Genomic DNA, 23,339 nt, shown 5'->3' with positions numbered 1-23,339 from the left:
TCATTTTTTGAACTGGTCAACCCAAAAAATTGAAATTTGGGATGATGAAATTGATGCATGAATACTTTATTCTGAAGTGAAACTGACAGAGATGAAACTTTCAAGATGGCGACTGGGAAAAAAATTAAATGGAAAGGGGAGTCTTATGACACATCATTTTGAAGCTCCTGACGAATACTTCACATGAAGTCAATATCTTCACCTACTACAAAATGGCGAAACATTTAATAATTTCCTGCAGACAAACATATTAATATCGATATTTCTAACAATATTTCTTTTTTATCTGCCATAAGGCAATTTCAACAACACGTGTTCCCAATTTCGCCAAAATCACTTGTGAGCGATGAGGCATATGTCCTCTTTTATGAACAGGAAGGAACGAAGCAGCACCTTTGATGTGATTTTTTTTCTTCTTTCCTTTTTTTTTATAATTTTAGTTCTTTGAATTAATTTGTATTTTTATGAGAGAATATCCGATAAGGTTTGTTGAGTTATTTTTTGTTTATAAAAACGTCAAAAAATGTCAGTACTACAATGAACGTCATTGTTCAGTTAGAATATTCTCATTTAGTTTTCGGGTTTACTAGTAGAAAGGTGCCACGTCAACAATCTTTAAAATGGTCGATTCTCGTCCATTGGAAGAAAAAATTGAAGCGATTTTTATTTACGGTGCGACGCGTAACTTTCACGAGACCGAAAGCATTTTCAATGAACGTTTTCCAAATCGTCCTATCTGTAGAAAATATTTGAGAGAACTTGTATCCAAATTCACAACTACTGGTAGTGTACATAACAAAAAGCTACCGGGTCATCCGTCCATTTCGGAAGAACAGCAAGTGCAAATAATTGGTGAGATGGTAGAAAATCCTAAACAGTCTACTTATTCCGTCGCGAATGTTTGTGAGATGTCTCTTTTTACTATGTGGAGACTTTTGAAGATGAATAGGTATCATCCATACAGAATTGAAATGGTACACCAATTAATTGAAGATGACCCTGATCGAAGAACAGAATTCTGCGAAATCATGACGGAAACCATTGCAAGGCATCCTACCTATCTCCACAATATCTGTTTTAGTGACGAACGTACATTTTTTTCAAACGGCAAAGTTCACAGACAAAATTGCAAAACACATACCCAATATCCAGAAGAAATTAAAATTTGGGCAGGAATATTTGGAAACCATATTGTAGGACCTCTTTTTATTGTTTAAAATTTAACAGGGGAACTGTTTTTGAATACGCTGGAAACTACTGTTGATCCTCTCATCACTGAAGTCGTCGAAGCGAATGCTAATGAATTTGATATTGATATTGTATTCCAACAAGATGGAGTACCACCACATTACTCCATACAAGTAATAAACTATTCCTACAGAATAGCCGGTCAGCTCGCCAGATCTGACACCTTTGGACTATTTTTATGGGGTTATTTGAAACAAAAGGTATACGAAACTGAACCTGCTTCAGTAATGAATATATGGCAGAGAATAATAAATATTTGAAAAGATATTGACGTTAGTATGTTTGAGAATGTTCGGCGTGAAACATCGGATAGGCTGTTCATGTGTCAAGAAGTTCAAGGCAACCATTTCGAGTATCTTCTGAACTGACCTCAAGCTAATTACCTCATATTATATAGTTAAATGTCAATGTGTTCAGGCAATTATTAAAAGTTCCGCCATTTTGTAGTAGTTGAAGATATTGACATTATATTTTAGGGTTGTGAAGCATATGTCAGGAGCTTCAAAAAAGGGCAATAAATATCTTCCAAATAACTATAGACCAGTCTATTTGCTAACGGTGATATAAAAACTCATGGAGAAAGTCGTAAACCACCATATCCTCAAATATTTGGAAGTCTTCAACATCTTGAGCGATCATCTATATGGCTTTCGGAAACAAAGATCAACAGCAAATGAATTCATCAGAGTATTCGTAGCACAAAAGCGCATTGTTAGACTAATTTTCAGCATTGAACACCGAGACAGCTGTAAACCAGTATTCGTTAGGGAAAAATTATTACCGGCTCCCTCCATATACATTCCTAAATGTATAGGATTTGCTAGATCTAACATCCATGAACTAGAAACAAACGCAACGGTGCACAGTTACAACACACGTCATGGTGATGTTTTGCGTATTCCAAGTCATAAGTCAACGAAATATAAAAAGTCCCCTTTGTATAATGCCATAAATCTGTATAATAAATTACCAGAGCAGATCAAATTACCTCTGATAAAGTGTTTCATGGTAGAGTAAAGCAATTGCTGCTGCAGAAATGTTACTATAGTTGTGATGAATTCCTGGAAGATGATTTCCGTTGAGCAATGATTTTACTTAATTTTAAGTTATTGACATACCATATGTACATACTGTACCTCAGTGGCAAATAAATACATAAATAAATAAAACAGGCGACTTTCTGTCCCATATTTGGAACTTCGATGCTGTGGTTGTATGTTGTACTTTCCAAGTAGCACTGCTTTGGAAATATCAAGGTCATACTTACCTGTTTCTTGAAGTGAAGATATCTCAGGAACTTTTTTTATGATATACCTACTTGTAACAGTTATATTGAGGACACCAGATAATGGAAACATATTCCAAAATGCTTCTAATGATAGTGATATACAAATGTTTGATTCAGGTAACATTGTTGAATTGCCTAGAGTTGCGAACTACAAACCCATACATCTTTGAGGCTTTGTTTGTTATATTCAGTATATGATATCTAAATGATAATTTATAATCAAAAGTAACACCAAGGTTGATTTCGATTCTGGAGAGGCATATGTTCGCTTTTAAACAGACGGGAACGATGTAGCACCTTTGGGGTGGATTTTTTCAATACAACAAATTCAGTGAATTGATTTACATTTCATAGTTCTAATGAAGTATATTGAATCTGATAATCAGTCACTTATTCTCTACAAATTTTTGTTTCAGGTGTACTTTGGCTTAGCGTACAAAATGTGTATTGTGCGAGACCGACATCTCTAAAGTTCAAGTCAACCACGACGACTACAACTACAACTACGGCACTTCCTGAGACCTCGGAAGAAGAAGTAAGTTATTATCTGCTGCTTGAAAAAATTATCAGGAGTGTATCTTTGAGCATAACGAACCGTGAAAAATAAATTAAGTATGCACTGCTGCTTAGGAGTGCATTTATTCAGTTGTTATCATTACACATTAATGTGTGCAATTAAACAGTATGAATTTATTCATCTTAATAAAGTCAGTGTCGAATTCAAGGTTGTAAATGCGTTGCTTTTTATTCGTGGAAGAATATCAGGAAAAAAATTCAAACTGATTTGTATTGTTACTGAAAGGGAAAACGTTCTTGACCAAATGTAAACAGATACATATTTTTCCCCAAAAACCTGGTTAAGTAGTAGGTAGTTTTGTCTGTTTTGATATCATGAGTTTTTGCAACTCCAAATCTCAATAAATATTCATTCCACGGCCTCGTGACCCCCGAAATGATCGACCTACAGTAATTCAGAATAAGGATTTGATGACCATGGTTGGAGACTGACTCATCACAATCGGTGGGTGGGATGGCGGAAGAAGTGGGCGTCAGCTTCCATAAATTTTATTTTTATTTCCTCGTTCGTTATCAGTTCTATGAGTTCTTCTTCCAGCTGAGGTGATCCTGATGTGTTGACATTTGAAAAAGGATCCAACACCCAGTCGGGTATTTCCAATTTTAAAATGTCCTGGAATCGTTCTGCGAAATCGCTGTGGAGGTTCTCTGAATGTTGGCAGTAAACGAGCAAGTCGTCGTCGTTGAAGGATACTGCTGACAAATTAGGGAATTTGCGAAACTCACGTGTGCCGATATAATTCTTGTATAAGAGCAATTTGGCTACAAAAGCAGCAATTATATTTTTTGTTTCAATTGAATTCAAGTCGTCACCTTGAAGTTGGAGACTGACATCAATAAATAATGTATACAGATCTGTCAAGTACACCATATCATTCTTTGAAGTGATGAGGTTGTCGTGCAATTCTTCTGTGTGATGACTGTACTGATTTCTCCGAGAGATGACTATTTATGGGTCGTTCGAATACGTTCACTTATCCCCGCTTTCCATTTTTTCTGCTTCACTGGTTCAGTGGGAGATGACAAGTTTTGAGTAGCCGAATCTCTGGAGCTGAAGATCGGTCTAAACGGTAATCCATACAAGTGAGGGGGATTACTATGATGCGGTGTTAGCGATGATCTTTCCTTGTCCGAAAAATAAACTTGGTGTTTTTTCAAAATCTGAAACAACTTTCTTTCAATTGATGCAGTAGGGTCCCGTACGATCTTTGTGTATCGTCCCTTCTGAAGAACCTCTTCGATCTTCTGTTCGTAGAGAACAGTATCCATCATCACAGTAGCGTTTCCTTTATCTGCAGGTAGGATTTTGATTGTGTTGTCTCTACGTATGCCGTTCGGAGCTCTACGTTCTTCATTGATGATGTTAGATGTTGAAACTGGTTCTTGATCATGCAGTTCTCTGATTTTTCATCTGAATTCTTCTGCCTCGGTCTGGTCAATAAGGGAACTGGTGGATATCACTGCCGTAATTATCTCCAAAGTGGGCACAGATGTTGGCGCAATGGCGAAATTAAGGCCTTTCCTCAACAAGGATTCCTCTATTCCCGGGAGCGGTGGGAACTCATGTTGATGTCGTTGGCGGCTTCATAGTTGTCCTGTTTTCGGTCTGTATCTGGGCATTATTTCCTCACTAACTTCCCCCACTTTCTGTTGTGGGTATTCTCTGTGGGTATCTTCCAATGTCTTTCTTCAAATCGTTTCGAGGCATCCTGCAACAAAGTTGACCTCTTCCAACGGTGAAAATTGATTTGAGACCTTATCAGTTCTCGGCTGGCGCGTTCAGCTCTCTCTTCTGGGATTGGCGATTTCAGCAGAAAACCTTTGGGGATGTTGTTGTTGTCTCTCGCTCTACACAGAAAACTGAGGTGACTAAAAATAGAACGATTGAACAAAGAAATAAAAATGAAAATAAAATAAAAAGTTAAGAGATTTCAAGACATGTTAGTTCACGAAGTTTCGATTGTTTGTATCCACATTTATGGTCGTTTGAGTACTTTCACTTAGCCCCGATTTCCATTTTTTTCGCTTCACTGGTTCAGTAGGAGATGACCGTTTGGCGGGAGTTGGCCATTTTTCGCTTGATGATGGGTTTCCATATGTTGCGTATTTCTACCCTAGGTTGGCTGAATACGTTGTTGGACAGCATGTATGCGGCTTTCTTGAACTTTCTCCCAAACCAATGTTCCTCTCTGTGAATGATCTCAGCTTGGGACCACTCGATGTTGGTCTGCTATATTGGATTGCGTCATTCCAAATATGGGTAACATTCGATAGAAGGTCCGGCATTGTAGATTGTAGTGTGGAAATAATAGTGGGCAGTGCCTTTCCCTGAAAATCGACTGTGGAGTAGGACGCAAATTGTTCAGCTAGTCGGTTTGCTTTTTCTATGGCTGTTGTTGCAATGAACCAACCCCCTGTGTTAATGGTGGATTTTGTAAAGTTCTGATTAACAGCTTTAGCTACCGACCAGAAGGATCTAGACCGGTTGGAATTGGCAAATAATATAGGAAATAATTTCCTTGTAACGGAACTGTCACTTCTTTCCTTTCAAGAAATTTCGACGAATGGGAATCGGACTTGTTGAAAATTTGTTTTCTCATGTATAGTAATGACAAATAGATTGTTTTTGTTATTACTTCCGTATAAACACCTATTTTTTAAATTTATCCCTACGGAGTAGGGATACCATTCCGCAAAATTTCGTTGATTAGGATAAATAACTCCACGATCCATTATGGTTTCAGTGTGGCTGAAAAATAGTTGTTTGTAATTCCATTGTGATGGAAATGTGATGGATGTAATTTGCTAGTTTGACATTGTCAACACTGCTTTAATCACACCGGAACGAATTTCTAAGTTTTAGCGGCACGCACTTTACGCGGACGCTTTATAAAATATTACATAGTTATCTTGCCGCTCTCTAATAAACATAATTATCAAAAAATGTAGGTTTATATTTTCCACGTGCAGAATATCGTGCAACGACGACAGGTGTTAAAAGTCACCGTCGTTTATCCTTGCTTGATCTGTAGTTGCAAGAGAACAATGCAATGAAAATAGTATCTAATAGAAAGTGAAATATTCAGACCGCAACCGCGCATGCTGTTCTTTTTCAATATCATTTTCTAGCGAGAATTGTATTCGGTTCGAAATTAGCTCCAGGATCGGACTGAAGAAATTATATTATAATAGGTGGAGTTTACTTTATGCCCACTAACAATGCTTTTCTTTAATGTCTCCCTCCTAGTTTATTTTCTGAATGGTTCAATTCGCAAAATTGCAGCTAAACCCGAGAATACCTACCACAGAGAAGCGACATTAACGTCGGATCCTTTGATGTTCGGTGTCCCAACTCCGAACCGAAGATTTTGAGTGATAAACGACCTGGTTCACTGAGAAAAATGACCTCTCAGCGATATACACTAATAAAAATACTTACTCTTACGTCCTAGTATAGTACGTGGGCTCACTGTGAAATATAAAATTATAGTGTGAAGGGCATATTATTCCATTCAATTTGTATATTGCTAATTGAACAACTTTCGCAGTAATAATAGAGAATATTCAACTATGTTGCCAATTTATTATTATTTATGATGAATTGGCTTTTAAGAAATAAATTAAATTACTTTATTTTGTAAATCAAATTCATTAGATAGAAAATTAAAATGAAGTTACGGTAATAGAATAATGCTTATATTATATAATCATTTTATATCCTCTGAAATAAATAAGTCCACTAAAGATGGAATGAATAGAAGTGACTTTTGTTATTTTATGTAATCTTAACTTAAACTTTCATTAACAACATCAATACAATCTTAAGTTTCCTTTTCACAGTTTTACCTTTGGTATTATTGATATCTCTATTGGTATATTTGATACTATAAAAATTTTTTATTCTTATGAATAGCTTAATTATGTACATTTTTGGAAAATTTTCACAAGGATGAAGAAAATCTACATCTTTCATTAGGTTTAATAATATATTCGAAACTGCTCCCCCAGTAGAAATTTCTGTAAATCGATTGTTAAATAAACATTCCAAGTGATGTAATTCAAATAATCTCGTAAAAATTCCCACCAATCAGAAAGTCTAAAATTGTTTTTAAGATTGGAACTCTTAACGTCCTCTACAAGTCCAGCGAATCAGTCCGCAAGAATTACTGACTGTTTTCCGGTATTTCTAATGTCGTGAGCCTGCTACTGATATGTAGATGTCACTGCAAGGGATACAAGGGTTGTAAGGGTTGTACAGAGCTGCAAGAAGATTATGCTGAAAAATAAACACATTTTTTCCCAAAATTTTTGTGTTTTTTTTGTTGGGTCAGTGACAACTCAAGAACAATACTTAACAGTTGTCCGGATCAGCTAAAACTGAACGACTTATCTTCATATTCATTTGAACAACATTAAGGAGTAGGAACAGTAAATTCCAATATCCTGAAGTCACCCACTACCAAAAGTTACCTAATCAAAATGTTCGTGAAACCAAAAAACCTCTTGAACTAACTCCCGATCCGACCCTGTTCCACCTTAGATAAAATTTTAAGCAGACGTATGAGATTTTCTGTTTGAGTATATACGAATGCTCAAGGCCAGATTACATTTATTGATTTCAGAGTTGCGTTAATATAGAAAGTGAATCTCTTGTCTATTGATTTATATCTGGTAAACGTGCAATAAATCACAGTCCACCTTCAGTACTTGGAAACGCCATTTTTATTTCCTCTCAGAACCTTTCACGATGATACAAGATAAAATTTGGTAGCAGGTGAAAATGAAAGTTATGTCACAATTACCTTGGTTTTTTGTAAATGTTACGAAGAAAAAACAACGCTCGTCATTCTCTACAACGTTAACCTTCAATATGTTGTCATTAGATGACTAGTAATTATTATTTTCACGTGGATTTGAAAGTTATTCACGTACCAAGGGTATAAAGTAGATATTCACGTCCTGGGAGAATAATCCACTTCAAACTTGACAGACCATGGTATCATGGTACTGAGAAATTTTTGCTCTTGACCCGATCAGCAGCGAGAACAGTTGAGGTCGTTAAATCGGCATTCATATCCTCTATAGATTCAGGGACGGCTTTTTGGGTTACTTCAAGGTCAATAAAAGGTCGCGCGAGTAGCTAAAGAAGAGGGTTCCATTAGGACAAAGCCCCGCATTGCCGTTAGAAGACTTTCTATGTCGAGAAGCACCCAGTATTTCAGACCATATACACAAACGAATGAGGCCACTTTTTAGAAGGACACTTCTAAAAGCCCACGATGCAAAATGGGGATTACTCGAGCGTCATTGAGACATATTAGGTTGCAAAGCTTAGATGATAAGAAGAAAAAATGTTATATAATATATACCCTTTCATCGGTGGTGGAAGCGGCTATAGATTTTTAAATATGTTAAAAAATACTGTTGCATGGACATACTCGAGAGCGTCATATATTGATATCATCAATGTCCTACGTATTATTAATAATGTTGGTATGTTAATCTGGTCGTTTACATGATGTGGGTGGTTGTACGTAAGGGTTAAAAGTGAAAAGAAAAAGAATTTAATCGAGCGCGTCAGATTTTCTAAGGTGCAACAAAAAAAGCTCTCATTCAATAACCTGACGATTTAGATCTGACGCGGCCATTATTATAATGTGTAAAAAAAATTCGCCATTTTGAAATACTCAAGCGCGTCAGATTAAGATATATATGGTTCATCTTTATGTTTTAGACGTGATGTCTCATAATCTGACGATTATTTAGAGGGATTCGCTTAATCTGACACAAACAATATTTTTAAATATTTTTTCTTATTAATTGAACTCAATTAATTAAAAAGCTCAGGAAATAGCAAACAAATAAATGAGTGTATGTTTTTTAAGTAGAATACTTGTATTTATGAGAATATAATTTTTTTAAATGCTGAAAAAAATTTAATTTTTCATAATCACTTGATTCATTAATGAAGAAAAGAGAAATGAAACTTTCTATGTTTTTTATAGAAAGTTTAATTTCACTTTTCTTCATTATAATTTCCTAACACGTAGTAACGGCTACATCCATCAATTAATTGATTAATCAATCATCATCTTCATCTTCATCATGAACGAGTCTCTGTGATCAGCTGTGATGGTGTCATGGCAATAGAATTCAGAGTGGGGACGGAGTGAGAGAGTAATAGATAGAGAAAAAGTAAATACATCACTCTCAAATTGTCAGATTACTGGAATATTCACTTTTTAGCAGGTAATTAACTCACCCTACCTCAATCTGACGCGCTCGAGAATTTCTGATGATCAATTTTCTTCTACTAATCTGATCCTTTATCCCTGACAGGCGGCCTTATATATGGGGCTCATATTTGGTGGAGATTCTTAACCGGGTACAAGGTATCCCCCTGTATATTAATCTGCCGCGCTTTAGTAAATCCCGAAATTCCCGCTTGGGCTCCCCTATTATATTGTTTTGGTTGGTTTCCGGATTTTGGCGTGGTAGAAATACTCTTCTTGACGTACCTATTAACTGAAACTGAAGCTCTCATTTCTGCCGTGTCACTTTATAGGACTGATTTTCGCGTACTTTCTAATGGCGGATTCGCGCATTTTCTTCAATGGCGGATTCGCGCACTTTCTTTAATGGCGGATTCGCGCACTTTCTTTAATGGCGGATTCGCCGTGCTTCCCGCGCGATTTGAATGACTTGACTTCGTTTTGGCGCTTTTCAATGCTTTGTGCCAGATCTTTGGTAGATATATTCTCTCTTCCTTTCTGTTCAGGTTCTCTCGATGTTTGTGTATTTCTATGGTTTCTAAATACATTCCTGTTGAATAATGATTCGACGTTGCTAGCCTTTCGGTGTTTTCGAACAGGATCTTGTGTTCCCCGTCGGGAATACAAACTTCTCGATCTGTCCCAATCGGCAACTATGGTTGTGCTCGACTAGGCGGGTACCATTGCTTCTTTTCGTCTTACCGATATAGACTTTAGATTAGATTAGATTGTCGGGGAGCTAGCCCGACAATCTAATCTATTCTAGATCTATTGTGATGCTCCTTGGTTGTTAGAGCTCATTTTTCAGCTTGATATCTTTGATGAGACTCCATAGCCTTGACACTGACCCTTTTATATAGCTGGCAGTCTCTGGTTTCTCTTCCCCGCATCTTGCGTGTCTCGGTCTTGCTATCGCTTCCCATTCACAGAGCACATACAGTGTGGTTTATTCTTCTTCTTCTTCTTGATAGAACCTGCATTGGGTTTCTTCTGTCAGACCCATGTTTCCTTAGTCGGATTTGCCCGATTAGTAGATCCACCACTGCCCTTACAACATTACGGTTGTGGTTTAGCAAGTCTTCCATGAATCTGGGCGATGGTTTCATTATGAAATCTTTCGCCTGCCTCATTCCTGGGAGCCTATTCCACCAATCTATCGGCTTGCATCCATGAATTTATGGATGTCTTTACATGTAGACGACTCGGCGTACTTCGAAAATGAAAGTCGTCGTTCATTTTCTCACTGTGTCGACTTGTTTCCTGCCCGGCTAGGCAAGTAGGTCCTTTCGTCGACGCCAAGCATCCCACAAGACCAAAGCTGGGAAGTCCTCTTGACTCCAGGAGGATCTCTTTCGCGTATAAGAAATATACACGAGAAAATAACCTTTAAAATCAGATTCGTAATTATTTTTATTTCCCTACAGAAAAATAATGCTAAACAAAAATCGCGGGGGTACGATCAGCCTCCACGTTGGCCGCTAGGACCGGACTGAAAGGTTCCCTATCGATCCCTGATCTAGAATAAACACAATAAACCGCGAAGTTACCTGCCTAACAGCCTATCCCGAAGGTGAGACAAGTCCCTGGGGACTCAAGGGCTTTAAAGCCGCTGAATATCAATGCAATGAGAGTTTCCACGTGAAAACTCTCGTAGACAGTTCGAGTTGTCGTACCTCTGGCTGTATTTGCTGAGGGTACAGTAAATACGGCGGCGACAGAGGCCTTTTCCTTAGTTCTCCCTTGTTGAATCTAGACGTCCTGGCAGGAACACACTGAGAAACGATTTCACTTGATTAAAAGTTGGTAAAGTAAAGTTAATGTCTTACCAAGTCCGGTTCACTGCACTCGAATCCACTTGTTCAGAACTGAAAAATTCAATTGTTTATTTAGCCTTGAGAAAAGCTGATTTGTTTGTGGATCACTTTGTGATGCATAACGAATCCATTTGGGAAGTAATTTGGGTTAAATTACTTCCCAGCCACTTGAAACGAATCGCCTTTCAACTCCAAATTCAATTCTAAGCAGCAACCAACACCCAAGTATTATATTCAAATCACTCCTCTCGCTGATTGGATCGTTGATACTATTCACTTCTAGTTTATAAACGCAGGAACTTAACTCTTGTTGCTCCACTGAGCAACACCACGAAGATTTATTATAAGTATGCACTACAGACTTTAATAACGTTGAAAACCCGAGAACACTTTCCCAGTAGTTAAAATACCGACTAGTCGTCGTTAAAACTCAATAGTAAAAATCGCACAGCAAACTTTCAACTCATCAAAGTTGACTTCTTGACTTTCCAAAGTCGAATCTCGAATCGCAGTGTAAAACACAAGTTAACATGCTTTCACTACCCTGCAGAAGGGTTACACATCCTGTGGGGTCCAATTACAAATGCACCGATAAAGACAGTTACCTGGAATCTCGCTCATATATAGTACTTCTACCACGCCACTGAAGATGACTGCCGCAGTTGCAGCTGAAACGTTTGGAGATTATAACCAAAAAAGACTACGGCAAAACCAAAACATTGACGCCAGCCATGCAAGCTTAAATTCCTATATTAGGACACTTATTGACACCACATCGGCAGTATTGTTCCAACGCCCTCCAATACAGGATATTTCTTTCCAAATGGCTACCCAAGTCGAAATTTGCTCCACATAAGAGAACTGTTACCTCCACATGTGATGGTCACCACAGAGCAATAGTTCTGTCCAGAGATGTTTCAAAATTAATTCATGACGCATCGAATCATGCGTCTCAAATGACCGAAGCTGCATTCAAATGTGGTGTATTGGTGGATATCAACGACAAGAACTCATGAATAAACACAAGTAAAAAAAAGAAAACCAGTTAACGTACAACAGACAGAAACTAATAATGAGGGCGGTTTCATAGTTGTTACTTTCTACTGTCACATGATTGCTGAAAACAAAACGTTTATTGACTTGTAGGGACCTATTCTCTCTTCACAACAAGTATAAGGGGATGGAAGAATGTAACATACACTGGTTTTTGAGTGGTATAAACGTTTCATTGAAGAACGTAAAGACATCGATGATGATCCAAGAAGTCTTTCATCTGTAGAATTCTAAATGTAAATTGGATTCCTACAAAATGAGCCAAGCATGAAATCCTTGTATTGGAACATCCACCTTACTAACCAGATTTGATGTGGTGAGAAGGGAAGCATTGAAAAGAGCTGGATTTGATACAGTGAAAGCTGTGAAGTGGAGTATATTGATGAAGATAGCATGAAAGTTTCAAAAGATATAAATAAAAGGAGTTTCACCAAAAACCATGTTATTTTCTAGCCAAACTTGGTAACTCATCCTATGATGAGAGACGTAACTCTTGGAAAACATTTTCTGTGTAATCAAAATGCATCTAATGCATCAGATGATTCACATGACATTTTGAAAATGCCTGGGAATAATTGGCACGTAAATATGAAACTTTTGATCAGAATCATAATAATTTGAAAAATACTTGTTGTTTTGCAATCGGTTAACATTTACCAAGCGTGTATTCTAATCTATTAAGTTTGATTAGATCTTAGCTGCATCATAGTAATGTTAAAAACTAACTTTGTTTAACTATTCACGATTTTCTGTCTAATTCAGGAAGTGATTTTTTGTTTATGTCAAGCTATATCGAATCATGATTATAGACATTACCTACCATTATGAAACAGTCTTGAGCGGAAATACAGATATGGTTGTGACCTACTTGAAAAAGAACGGAATCGAAAACTATCGAGAATGCTAATCAATATTTCAACTGATTTCAGTGTGACCAAGGTTATATTTCTCGATATATATTACGTAAAATACCGTAGATCACTTTATTATATCATGTTCAATGGAAAGTCTGTGAAATGTTCTGTATACAGGGTGTCAATTTGGGTCCCAACTTTAATATCTCCCTTCCAGTAAACAATATCAGAAATCAAAAAATAGGTCAATTTTATTGCCAAGGGGACACTTTGTAGCTCTCGTGATTCAACCCCCTAGGAGAGGTAGATGTTACCCTTGGAATTTCCAATGGGAAGGGGGATCAAGTGGCGAATCATCTTGATTGGCGTTCAATTCTGCTTCCAATGATATCCTGTACAATATATCAAGACTGGAGCAATCGATAGGTTGGCCTACTACTTATCCAGACATGAGTCCTATAAAGCATATTTGAGGTATCTTTTCTAGTTAGCAACCGAATAACCCTTTCGCATCTTTCAAGAGTCGGTATTAGTTGCTAGGACAGAATGAAGTATATCTTCCAAAGCATTATCTTGGTAACTCAGACATGTGTTGTTGCTAAGGGTGGTAACATACATAACTGAAAATGTTTTTTTTTAATTAAAATCGCATAAATTAGTATCGTTTTGCGACGAATAAAAACTCGAAGTCGTCTCCACAATTTATCATCACCCTCAGATGATAGAACGGTGAAACTATCAATCAGTACATGTTACTAATGAACAAATGGTCACAATTAAATGTTAATAATAATGAAAAAATATTTTTTTAAAGTAGTAAAAACATCATATAACATCATATCTATATAAGATGAAACTATGGGAGGCTTAAAGCCTTTATACCCACTCAATAACATCAAAATCATAAAACGGTACATGAACACAAATCCGGACTGAATTGAATGAGAATGGAGAATCAACTGTCAAAAATATATAAAGAGATGAAATCGAGATGACATGGAACAATGATAAGAGATTTGCAAACACAGAACACAACAGAAGGACCACCACATACATACCGTCTCGTGTTCTGAGCCAACAGATCCCATACCATCTACTTATCTGTTTGCTCAGATCCCGTACCACCTACTCATCTGTTAACATGTGACAATTTTATTTTTTCCATTATAAAATATTTTTTTCTCCATGTATTTTATACTTCATTGTATTAACTATTGTTATATTATTCTTCTTTTATTGAAGAATTTTAAATCATTAGTTGATGATGATCCTATATAGGTTCGAAACAGGTAATGATTGATGGTATTACCATTGATGGTTTTACCATAAATTATAGAAACGACTTCGAGTTTTTATTCTTCGTAAATCTACTGCACTCCGCTTTGAGATATAAGGGACTTCTACCACAGGTTAGTATCGTTTTGTTGATGTTTTTTAAAGAATTCTTACTTTTTATGTTTTACAGCGAGTTATGTTCTGTTTCTCTACGCTTTCCGGAAATGATTTTATTAACTGGTAGTGACACTCATTTTATTTGAAGATATTTTAAAATATTGTGCGTTGCAAAACGTGTATTTTACTAAAGACAAAACAAGTGATTTCGAGTGAACTTCATTCTTTGCGAAAAGTCATTTGACGGCCTCTGAGAGACTACATTCACATTCCAAGGAGTGTTTACACACCTGTATGAAACGTGATTTTATGCGGGTCCACTGTCGAGCATTCGACTGCTTCAGATTTCCTACAGCTATTTTTTATAAATGTCATGTTTATATAATTTGTAAATTGTGTTTTTTCGCTGCTAATCAAACTCAATGCCGACGAAAGCAACTGCACTCTAAGGGGTGTGGAAAATAAGCAACAAGATAATAGTTGCGGTAGTTTTTACATAACACCTTTCAGTGGAATATTTCGTGAACAGAAAAATAATTGTAATCCAAAATCTCAGAACCGCCAGACTAAGTCACTTCATCAAAATCAATATTTTGAAAATGAATAGTGTGAAATGTAAAAGCATACTTGCTAGTGTGAAAGTTGGTTCACAGATATAGTGGACTGACTGTTCAATAAAATAAACTAAAAAACACGCTTTTAAAGAACATCGAACTGAAAAGTGAAAAATATGTTTTTAAAATAAGTTTGAAACAATAACGAACGGAAAATATCAGTATTATTGTAAAAAAAGCGACAGGCGCTTGATATACAAAAAATATGACACAAAGCGCCTACGCTTTTTTCACAAAAATACTAGTATTTTTCATTCGTTATTGTTTTAAGTTTTCAGAAAAAATCAGAAAAAAATTTTTTTTTTTACTTTCTCGTGTAACACAAACATTAAATACTACCTTCCCCATTTTTTTTAAATCAGTCTGTTTATTGAAATCAGTTTTGCGTGAGTGTGTCGTAGTCTCCCACTCCATATGAATTATTCACATGATCTAAAATAATATACTGGCATGAAACTGGTGCTATAAATTATTGAATGAAAAAATTCAATGTCACGTCCACTACCACAAGAATTGGCATAAAGGAAATTATAATATTCTTATCGTATTGATACATTGTTTTAGTCAAGATTATACAAAGCACGTAGAAGATTCCCGCTTGAAAATTATTATTCTTCGAGCAATTCATTTGAATAAATCGAACTGCATTTTTGTTGATATATTACATCCCGTACCTTTTTGGTATCTTCGTGCATATGAAGTGGAATCAGTTTTTTACATCAGTTACTTGAATTTTTTACAGCCAATTATTATATTTTCATCAATATTACATACAGGGTGGCCCATTTTTGTGAGGAAGCACATGATGCCTATGATGAGTATGATAAAATGTTTCAGATAAAAGTTAAATGGTTCACTGTGTTGCTTATTTTGAAAATATTTTAGATTACACAGAGTGTTACTTTGAAGCGGGGCAATACAAATCATAATTTTTTGAACAAAATGTTTCACACAAGGAGGTATTTAATAATAATAATTAACGTCTTCATTACTACAACCACACAAAAATTCACAGTGTCAAGTTCTAACTACATATAAAAGGTTATAGTAGAAGGCGAAGTTCAATTTTCCCAGCTATGCAAATAACTGCACAATTGTTTCTTTTTTTCGAAAATTTTGCGGTGTTGTCAAGTTATTGCTGAAATTAAAAAATCTTCGGAAAAACAGACCACCACAAATACTATCATAAAAAATTTATGGATGAAATTTAAGCAGAACTACTCGAGACAGACAACAACAAAAGTGAGTTGAAATGTTGGTTTGGACTGGAAGTTAAATTTCTCAAACAGAAGATTTTATACAGAGAGAGGCATTAACTTGACAAACTTTGAATATGCAAAACTTATTTTTTTTTTAAATGAAACACCCAGTATGTTATGTCACAATTTTTTAGAACTATTTCATCGCTGAAAATTTGGAAAAGATGAAATAATCTCTTTTTGAGAAATTTACAATTCAATGTTCAATTTGTCACAAATTTTTATTATTATTATTATTATTACATATAAATAAATACTGACGACAAAGTCCTATGTAAGCCTAAAAACGAAGGATATCAACAAGTTAATACAATGCATGCAAAAAGAAAAGAAAAATAATTAATATATGCATAGAGGTGATTAAGCAAATAAGCAAATGTCTATTTTGTTTTTGAAACTGTTCACTGAGTCGGAATTCATAACATCGTTGGGTAAGTTATTCCATGTTTCGAAAATACGATTCGCCAAAAAATATTGTCTCTGCCTCGTTGCGAATTTTTACTTTTTTATTTGGGTGTGTGACCACGTAACCGCGAATCATGGTTGAACAAAAAGTTATTTCTGATTAGCATAGTTATACTTAGCTATACGGAAAGATATGATGAGGTCCCCACGGAGTCGACGTTGGTCAAAAGCTAGCAGTTGTGCCATCCTCAGTCTTTCGGTATAAGTTGGACGCACTTCACCAAAAGTCATACATGTGGCTCGACGCTGTACATTTTCCAACAAGTCCCTATCGCGCACCAGAACAGGACACCACACTGGACCTGCATACTCCATGATTGGACGAACGTAGGTTTTGTAGAGTTTTATGGAACTTGAATATGATAAATGGAGGAACGTGTTGCGGATGAGGTAAATCAGTGTGTTTGCGCGTTTGCATGTGGATATTAAATGTTCGGACCAAGTTAAGTCAGTATTAATAGTCACTCGCAAGTCTGCATGTGAGGACACTGTACGTAACGATTGACCGCTTACTGTGTACGTATGGAGTGGATTGTTCTTTCTTAGATGAAGCATGAAGTACGACGCATTTGTAGAAGCCAATCCTCGTACCACTAACTAATCGAGTTGAGGTCTACTCGAAGGGAATGATGTTCGACTAAGGCATTATACAGTTGAGTATCATCGGCATAAAACGACTTGCTGGACTTTATGTGAACAACGAAGAGGAGCGGGCCAAAAACAGATCTCTGGGGAACTCCACTTGTGACTTGTCTGTGCAAAGAAAAAGAGTGACCCACTTTGAAAGTTCTATCTGTCATGTAATTTTCAATCCATAGGTTTAGTTGACCTCGAATACCGTGTGTGTCAAGTTTGTGCATTAGCCTCCTCACTGGGACCGTGTCAAAAGCCTTGGCAAAGTCAAGATAAATGATATCTGTCGATATTTTCCTATCGTAAGCTGTCGTCCAATCGTTCATGCACTGTAGTAGATTGCTGGTGGTTGATCTACCTTTGATGAAACCATGTTGTTCTGGTGGTATGATTGCGTTTTTTGTTAAAAATTCTGACATATCTTCTACGATGATGGATTCCATTTCTTTGGAAAGTACGGATGAAAGACTAATGGGCCTGTAGTTAATTGGATTGAATTTATTGCCTTTTTTAAAAATAGCGGTGACAGATGCCTTCTTCCAAGCCCGTGGGATGCGAGATTTTGCGAAAGAGACTGACATGATTGTTGACAACGGAGAGCAGAGAGTTTCGGCAAACTTTTTGAGAAAAAAGGGGCTTATTCCATCCAAACCAGGAGATGAATTCGATTTAATATTCAATAAATGATTTTTAATTTTTTCCGAAGTAGTCACATTAGTCAGATTATCACGTAGTCGTTCTGCTATAATTTTTGGTAATTGGTCATCTCGAGGCTCAACCGTGAAGGAGTTTGTGAAAGAATCGGCCAAAATCTCTGCTGATTCGCTGTCTGTAGACCAAAGAAACCGTCAGGTTTTCGAAGGAGCGGAATGTTTACTTTGGTGTTCAGGTTAGATCGTATGAACTTGTACAATTTTTTATTGTTTTCAGAGTCTGCAATAGATTCTTCGAACTCACGACGTGAAGATCGTATTGTTGATACCAAGTGTTTTGAGAAATTTCGATGAGCTTGGTAATCTTCTGTGGCTTTTGATTTTTTGTATATTTTTTGTGATGTACTGAAATTTAACATGATTGCAATGTCAAACTTGAAACTGAAAACCAGTTGGGAAAAGTCTTGAAAATTCGTCGGTGGACAAATTCATTTCAAATGCTTATTATGAAGCGATAGGTACAAAATTGTATGACATCAATTTTTTGTTTTATGCCAAAATTTATCGATCATTGAATGTCAAATTCAGATCCCACTGGGTGTTCCATTTGAAAGCATCAAGTTTTTGATATTCGAAGTTTGTCAAGTTAGTGCCTCTGTATAAAATCTCCTGTTTAAGAAATGTAATTTTCAGGCCATATCGACATTTCATCCCGAACTTGGTAGTGCTTGTATTCCTGCTTGAATTCTATTCATAAATTTTTTATAATGGCATTCATGGTGGTGTTATTTTTTTTCTTTCAGCAATAACTTTCTTTCAGCGGTGAAAAAATTTACAAAGAGATCCTCTACTGTCCACTCATTTCATTCAAGTTGTAAACAAGGTTTTTTATGAAAAAGAAGATGTTTGAACAGACAGATATTATGAAATAAATTCTATCATAATGAGCATTTTTTACATTTTACTATTAGAAAATAAATTCCTGAAACTTAAAAACGTGACTGTATGGATAAATTCGACATCACCAGTAATAAAGATTAAGTTGTATTTTTGTTTTCAGGGCGTAACAACAGAAGTGAGTTCGGAAGGCAATGTAACGAAACCGACGCTAACAGGAAATCCTCAACTCGACTATATTTATGATCCAAATTTACCCAAAGAATTAAATGGATACAACTTATCAGATTATCCCTTTTATGAAAGGGTTCCAGAAGACATAGACTTCAAGTGTGACGGCCTCCACGATGGATTTTATGCCAGTGTGAAACACAAATGCCAGGTATTTATCTAATGTAACAGTGATTTATTATTATTATAAACTTTTCAATCTCACATCGATGAAAACATGTAATCTTACAATAGTTATTGGATAGTTTTTGTGAAAAAAAAGAGTTTTGGCTTCATAATCGCTCATCATTATACAAAAAAATATGGGAAACTACAGAAAAAAGTAATTAACTTTCATGAAAATTGTTTACAACGATGAGTAGTTCCTGTATTAAAGTTTCTTTGAGATATATTGCGGGAGGAAAAGTCCAACCCAAAACAAACACTTTCAAGAATATGAACATTGAACTAAACAGGAATCACTTCTTCTTATTAGGTTTATAATTCAAGTATTCGTAATGGAATTGGAACAGATATCATTCACAGGAGCGCTACACAACGTAACACATAAAGAGCATTGATATAAACGTTCCTCTTACTTGGAAAACAAGCCCGGTGATCTTTGAAATGTCGTACAAAGACATTGGTTTTCAACATTTCATTACCACAATTTTGGATAACTTCACAAGACGAAGCAATCACTAAGACTTTTCAGACTTTTTTCTGACCGGAGGAGACAGGTTTGCTCTTATTACGATGACAGTTCGTAAAACATTCATATGGTTTTTTGGTTTAATTTAGGCTGTAATGAGATTATCGTTTAAATTGAAAAGGAAATATTTTTAGCAAACAATATGCATTTTTTTTTTGTCTCCACAATTAATTTTTTACTAACTGTCATTGCGACAACCGCAAAATTGTCTTTTCGGGTAACAAAAAGTCGTAATTCAATTCAAGAATTCAGTGCTTCGTTTTGTGTTATCCAAAAAAGGTGTTGATGAGGATGAAGACAAATATCTTTACCTGAATCCGTAAAGTCTAACAAGAGTTCGATCGTTTTCCAGGTATGTGAAATTTTTATATCAATACTTCGTTAGTTAGTAGGTATTCCAGTGATTTATATCTGTTTCAATTCCATTACGAATATTTGGAGCACAACCGTGTACTTCATAGTCTATATCTTTGGAAGTACTTGTTTCGAATGAACTTTTCCTTACAATTTGGATCCAGACGGAACTTCTGTAAATATCTTTGTAAATGAGAGGTATGTTGAACATATAAAGTAAATTTTCATTTTTCTCAAAAAATATTCATTTATTCATCAATTTCTATTTTGTCTCCTTCAAAGTAGGCCGCGTTATGTCGATGAATATAGTCCGAGACCGCATATGCTGGACATACTGATAGCAAGTGCATTAGGGTCTCGGGCGCCTCGCGGCAGGCCCTGCACCTTGTGTCAGGAACCTCTATACCCATCACGCGACTGCGGTAGACTAAGGTGTTGAAGACACCATCCTGGCAAGCCATGATGAACCCCTCAGTTTCCCACGTCAGCCCACTCGACCTGAGAAAAGCGAACGTCAGGCGCTTCGATAAGCCACGGTCTCCAATGTTATTGAAGAAGACCCCATGCATTGCCTTATCCTTGTGTTTCCGCAGAAGTAAGGTGATCTCTGTGGCTTTTATCTGAGCTTTTTGCTGAACAGGTTCCAACTCGGTGACAGAGTTGTGGTCACCTCGATCAGTGTCGAAAACTATACCGAGTTCACCAGCTGCTCGGGCAGCTGCCCTAAAGAGAAATGCTCCAATTCCTGCTCTCTCATGGTCACGGACCATGCAGAAAAGGGGATCCAAATTCCTGACGACTTTACAGGCTGTATCCAGCACCATTCTGTCATGTAGACACTCCAAACTCAAAAGTCCACGGCCTCCCTGTTGTCGGGGGAAGTACAACCGTGGAATGGACAATTTGGGATGCAAACTCCTATAGAGATGCATCATTTTTCGGGTCTTTACGTCGAGTTGATACAGCTCCTCCCGAGTCCACTTCACTACTCCAAACGAGTAGAGTAAGATTGAAACGGCAAGCATATTTGTTGCAGCAACTTTGTTCTTCCCCGACAGTTCCGATGACCAGATCTGTCGAAGTTTGTGCTGATACTTGCCGCGGAGAGAGTTTTTCACTGCAGTTACCTCTTGTGAGTGGCGTTGTTCCACCCCGAGGTAAGTATACGTCTCTCTGGCATCCAGATGGTGTAGGATGCTTCCATCTACGAGCTGCACATCATCTCCGTAGTACCCGCATCGTCCTCTTTTGAGATGAACCATTGCAAATTTGTCTATCCCGAATTTCATACCGATAGCATGCGTGTACTCTTCCACCACCCTCAAGGACTGATGGAGATCCTTCTCTCCAGAGGCATAAAGTTTAAGATCATCCATATAAAACAGATGGGTGACCTTGTGCCTCCGGTTTCCGGGGGTGCCACAGTTATACCCTCGAGTATTTCTGAGCGCAACGGATAATGGCAATAGTGAGATGCAGAATAGAAGAGGACTGAGGGAATCACCCTGAAATACACCCCTTCTGAAAGTGACCCACCCTGTTTGGACTCTTGCTTGACCAGATGTTATGGTGAAGCGAGTTCGCCAAAGTGGTATCAGTTGTTCAATGCATTTCACTATGTTGTCGGGTACCGCAAGGCATCTGAGTAAATGCAAGATGAGCTCATGCGAAATTGTATCAAAGGCCTTACGGTAATCGATCCAGTCCATAGAAAGGTTACGCTTATATTGTATCGAGTCCTGCGTTAGACATCTATCGATGAGCAGGTTCTCTTTACATCCAGCGACTCCTCTCTTCGACCCTCTCTGCTCATATATCCGTTCGAACACTCGATCAACTGCGGCGAGTATTCGTGTGTATAAGATGCTTGTAAACAACTTATAACACGAATTCAAGCATGTTATCGGCCTGTCATTCTTAGGAATCGACAAATCTCCGCTTTTGGGGATAAGAACGGTCCGCCCCTCGACAAACCAATCCGGAATCGGCTGCTCTCCATCCAGCCATGAGTTGAAAACTCTGGCCAGATAGCGGTGGGTACTTGGTAGTTTTTTCCACCAATAAGTGTTCAGCCCATCTGGTCCTGGAGCAGCAAAGTTCTTGAAACCAACAAGGGACCTTCGAACGTCATCCGGGGTTATCGGGTTGCGCAATTCATTGGGTTCAGGCTGTCGAAGCTCTCTGTTGAAAGCTTCGAACTGCGCTAGGGCTGGAGCAACATTTATTATTATTATTATTATTATTATTTACATCTTCTCGCGCTTCTGAGAAAAGCTCCTTTCACTTGTAAACATTTTTCTGGCTCAGAGTACAATCATCGTATGAGCACCTAATTCCATATTTAACACAAACGTTGAACATTCAGCTTATTTTTTTAACAGACTCCGTAATTTATATTCAAGTTAATTATTTTTTCTTTCTTCGTTATTTTCCAACATCTTCTGTATAATGATGCAGAGGTCGAATGCGAAAACGCTTTTTTCCTAAAAACTAAACTATTTTCTTTTGAATTCAAATTGAATAACTTGTTTATTTGAAAAACTTCTTTAAAATAAATATGTATCACACCCACTTGCTTCTGGGTTGTCAGAATATAACTAGTAACTTTTCAAATCAGTAAACGCGTTTAAATTTCAGAGTATTTCATTATAATTTTCGTATACTGAGTGGATAATACCGTAAGGCCCAATAACAAGGGAAAAAACTTTTTGAAAAATTTCAAAAACACTTCAAATATGTAAGTTTTCACCGGACTACCAGCACAAACCCTTCAGTGCTCTAAGCAGGGGTGTCATGCCCAACTGTTTAAATAAGAATGGGAAACGAGCTTACGGTTCTTTATCCACAGCCGCTTTGCTTTTGAAAATCAATCAACTAGTTTAGAAGATATGGCCAACAATACGTGTTCTGAAAAATGTTCAGTTATACTTAGAAACCTACCATATTATCAGGTCAATACTAGAAATGCTGTCCGCAACCTCCATACAATGTTAAAGGTTATCTTGAAACCTTTGTCGTACATTTCGAACCACTTGTGGTCTGCCA

General features: G+C 36.9%; 1 protein-coding gene across 6 annotated transcripts in view; it reads left to right on the top strand.

The window, feature by feature from the left end:
- Cpap1-h (cuticular protein analogous to peritrophins 1-H) overlaps positions 1 to 23,339 on the top strand; it is an 86,238-nt gene that overhangs the window by 35,862 nt on the left and 27,037 nt on the right. For all 6 annotated transcript variants that reach the window (XM_074186422.1, XM_074186416.1, XM_074186415.1 and 3 more), the window contains exons 3-4: positions 2,953 to 3,071; positions 19,182 to 19,400. In XM_074186422.1, coding sequence (XP_074042523.1) covers positions 2,953 to 3,071; positions 19,182 to 19,400 — 338 coding nt within the window. The remainder of the gene's footprint in view (positions 1 to 2,952; positions 3,072 to 19,181; positions 19,401 to 23,339) is intronic.

Source organism: Leptinotarsa decemlineata, unplaced genomic scaffold (assembly GCF_025532065.1).
Source record: "Leptinotarsa decemlineata unplaced genomic scaffold, Ldec_3_MD MMD2_tig00078422_RagTag_RagTag, whole genome shotgun sequence".
NCBI classification, from domain to species: Eukaryota; Metazoa; Arthropoda; class Insecta; order Coleoptera; family Chrysomelidae; genus Leptinotarsa; species Leptinotarsa decemlineata.
This window is presented reverse-complemented; position numbering and strand designations above follow the sequence as displayed.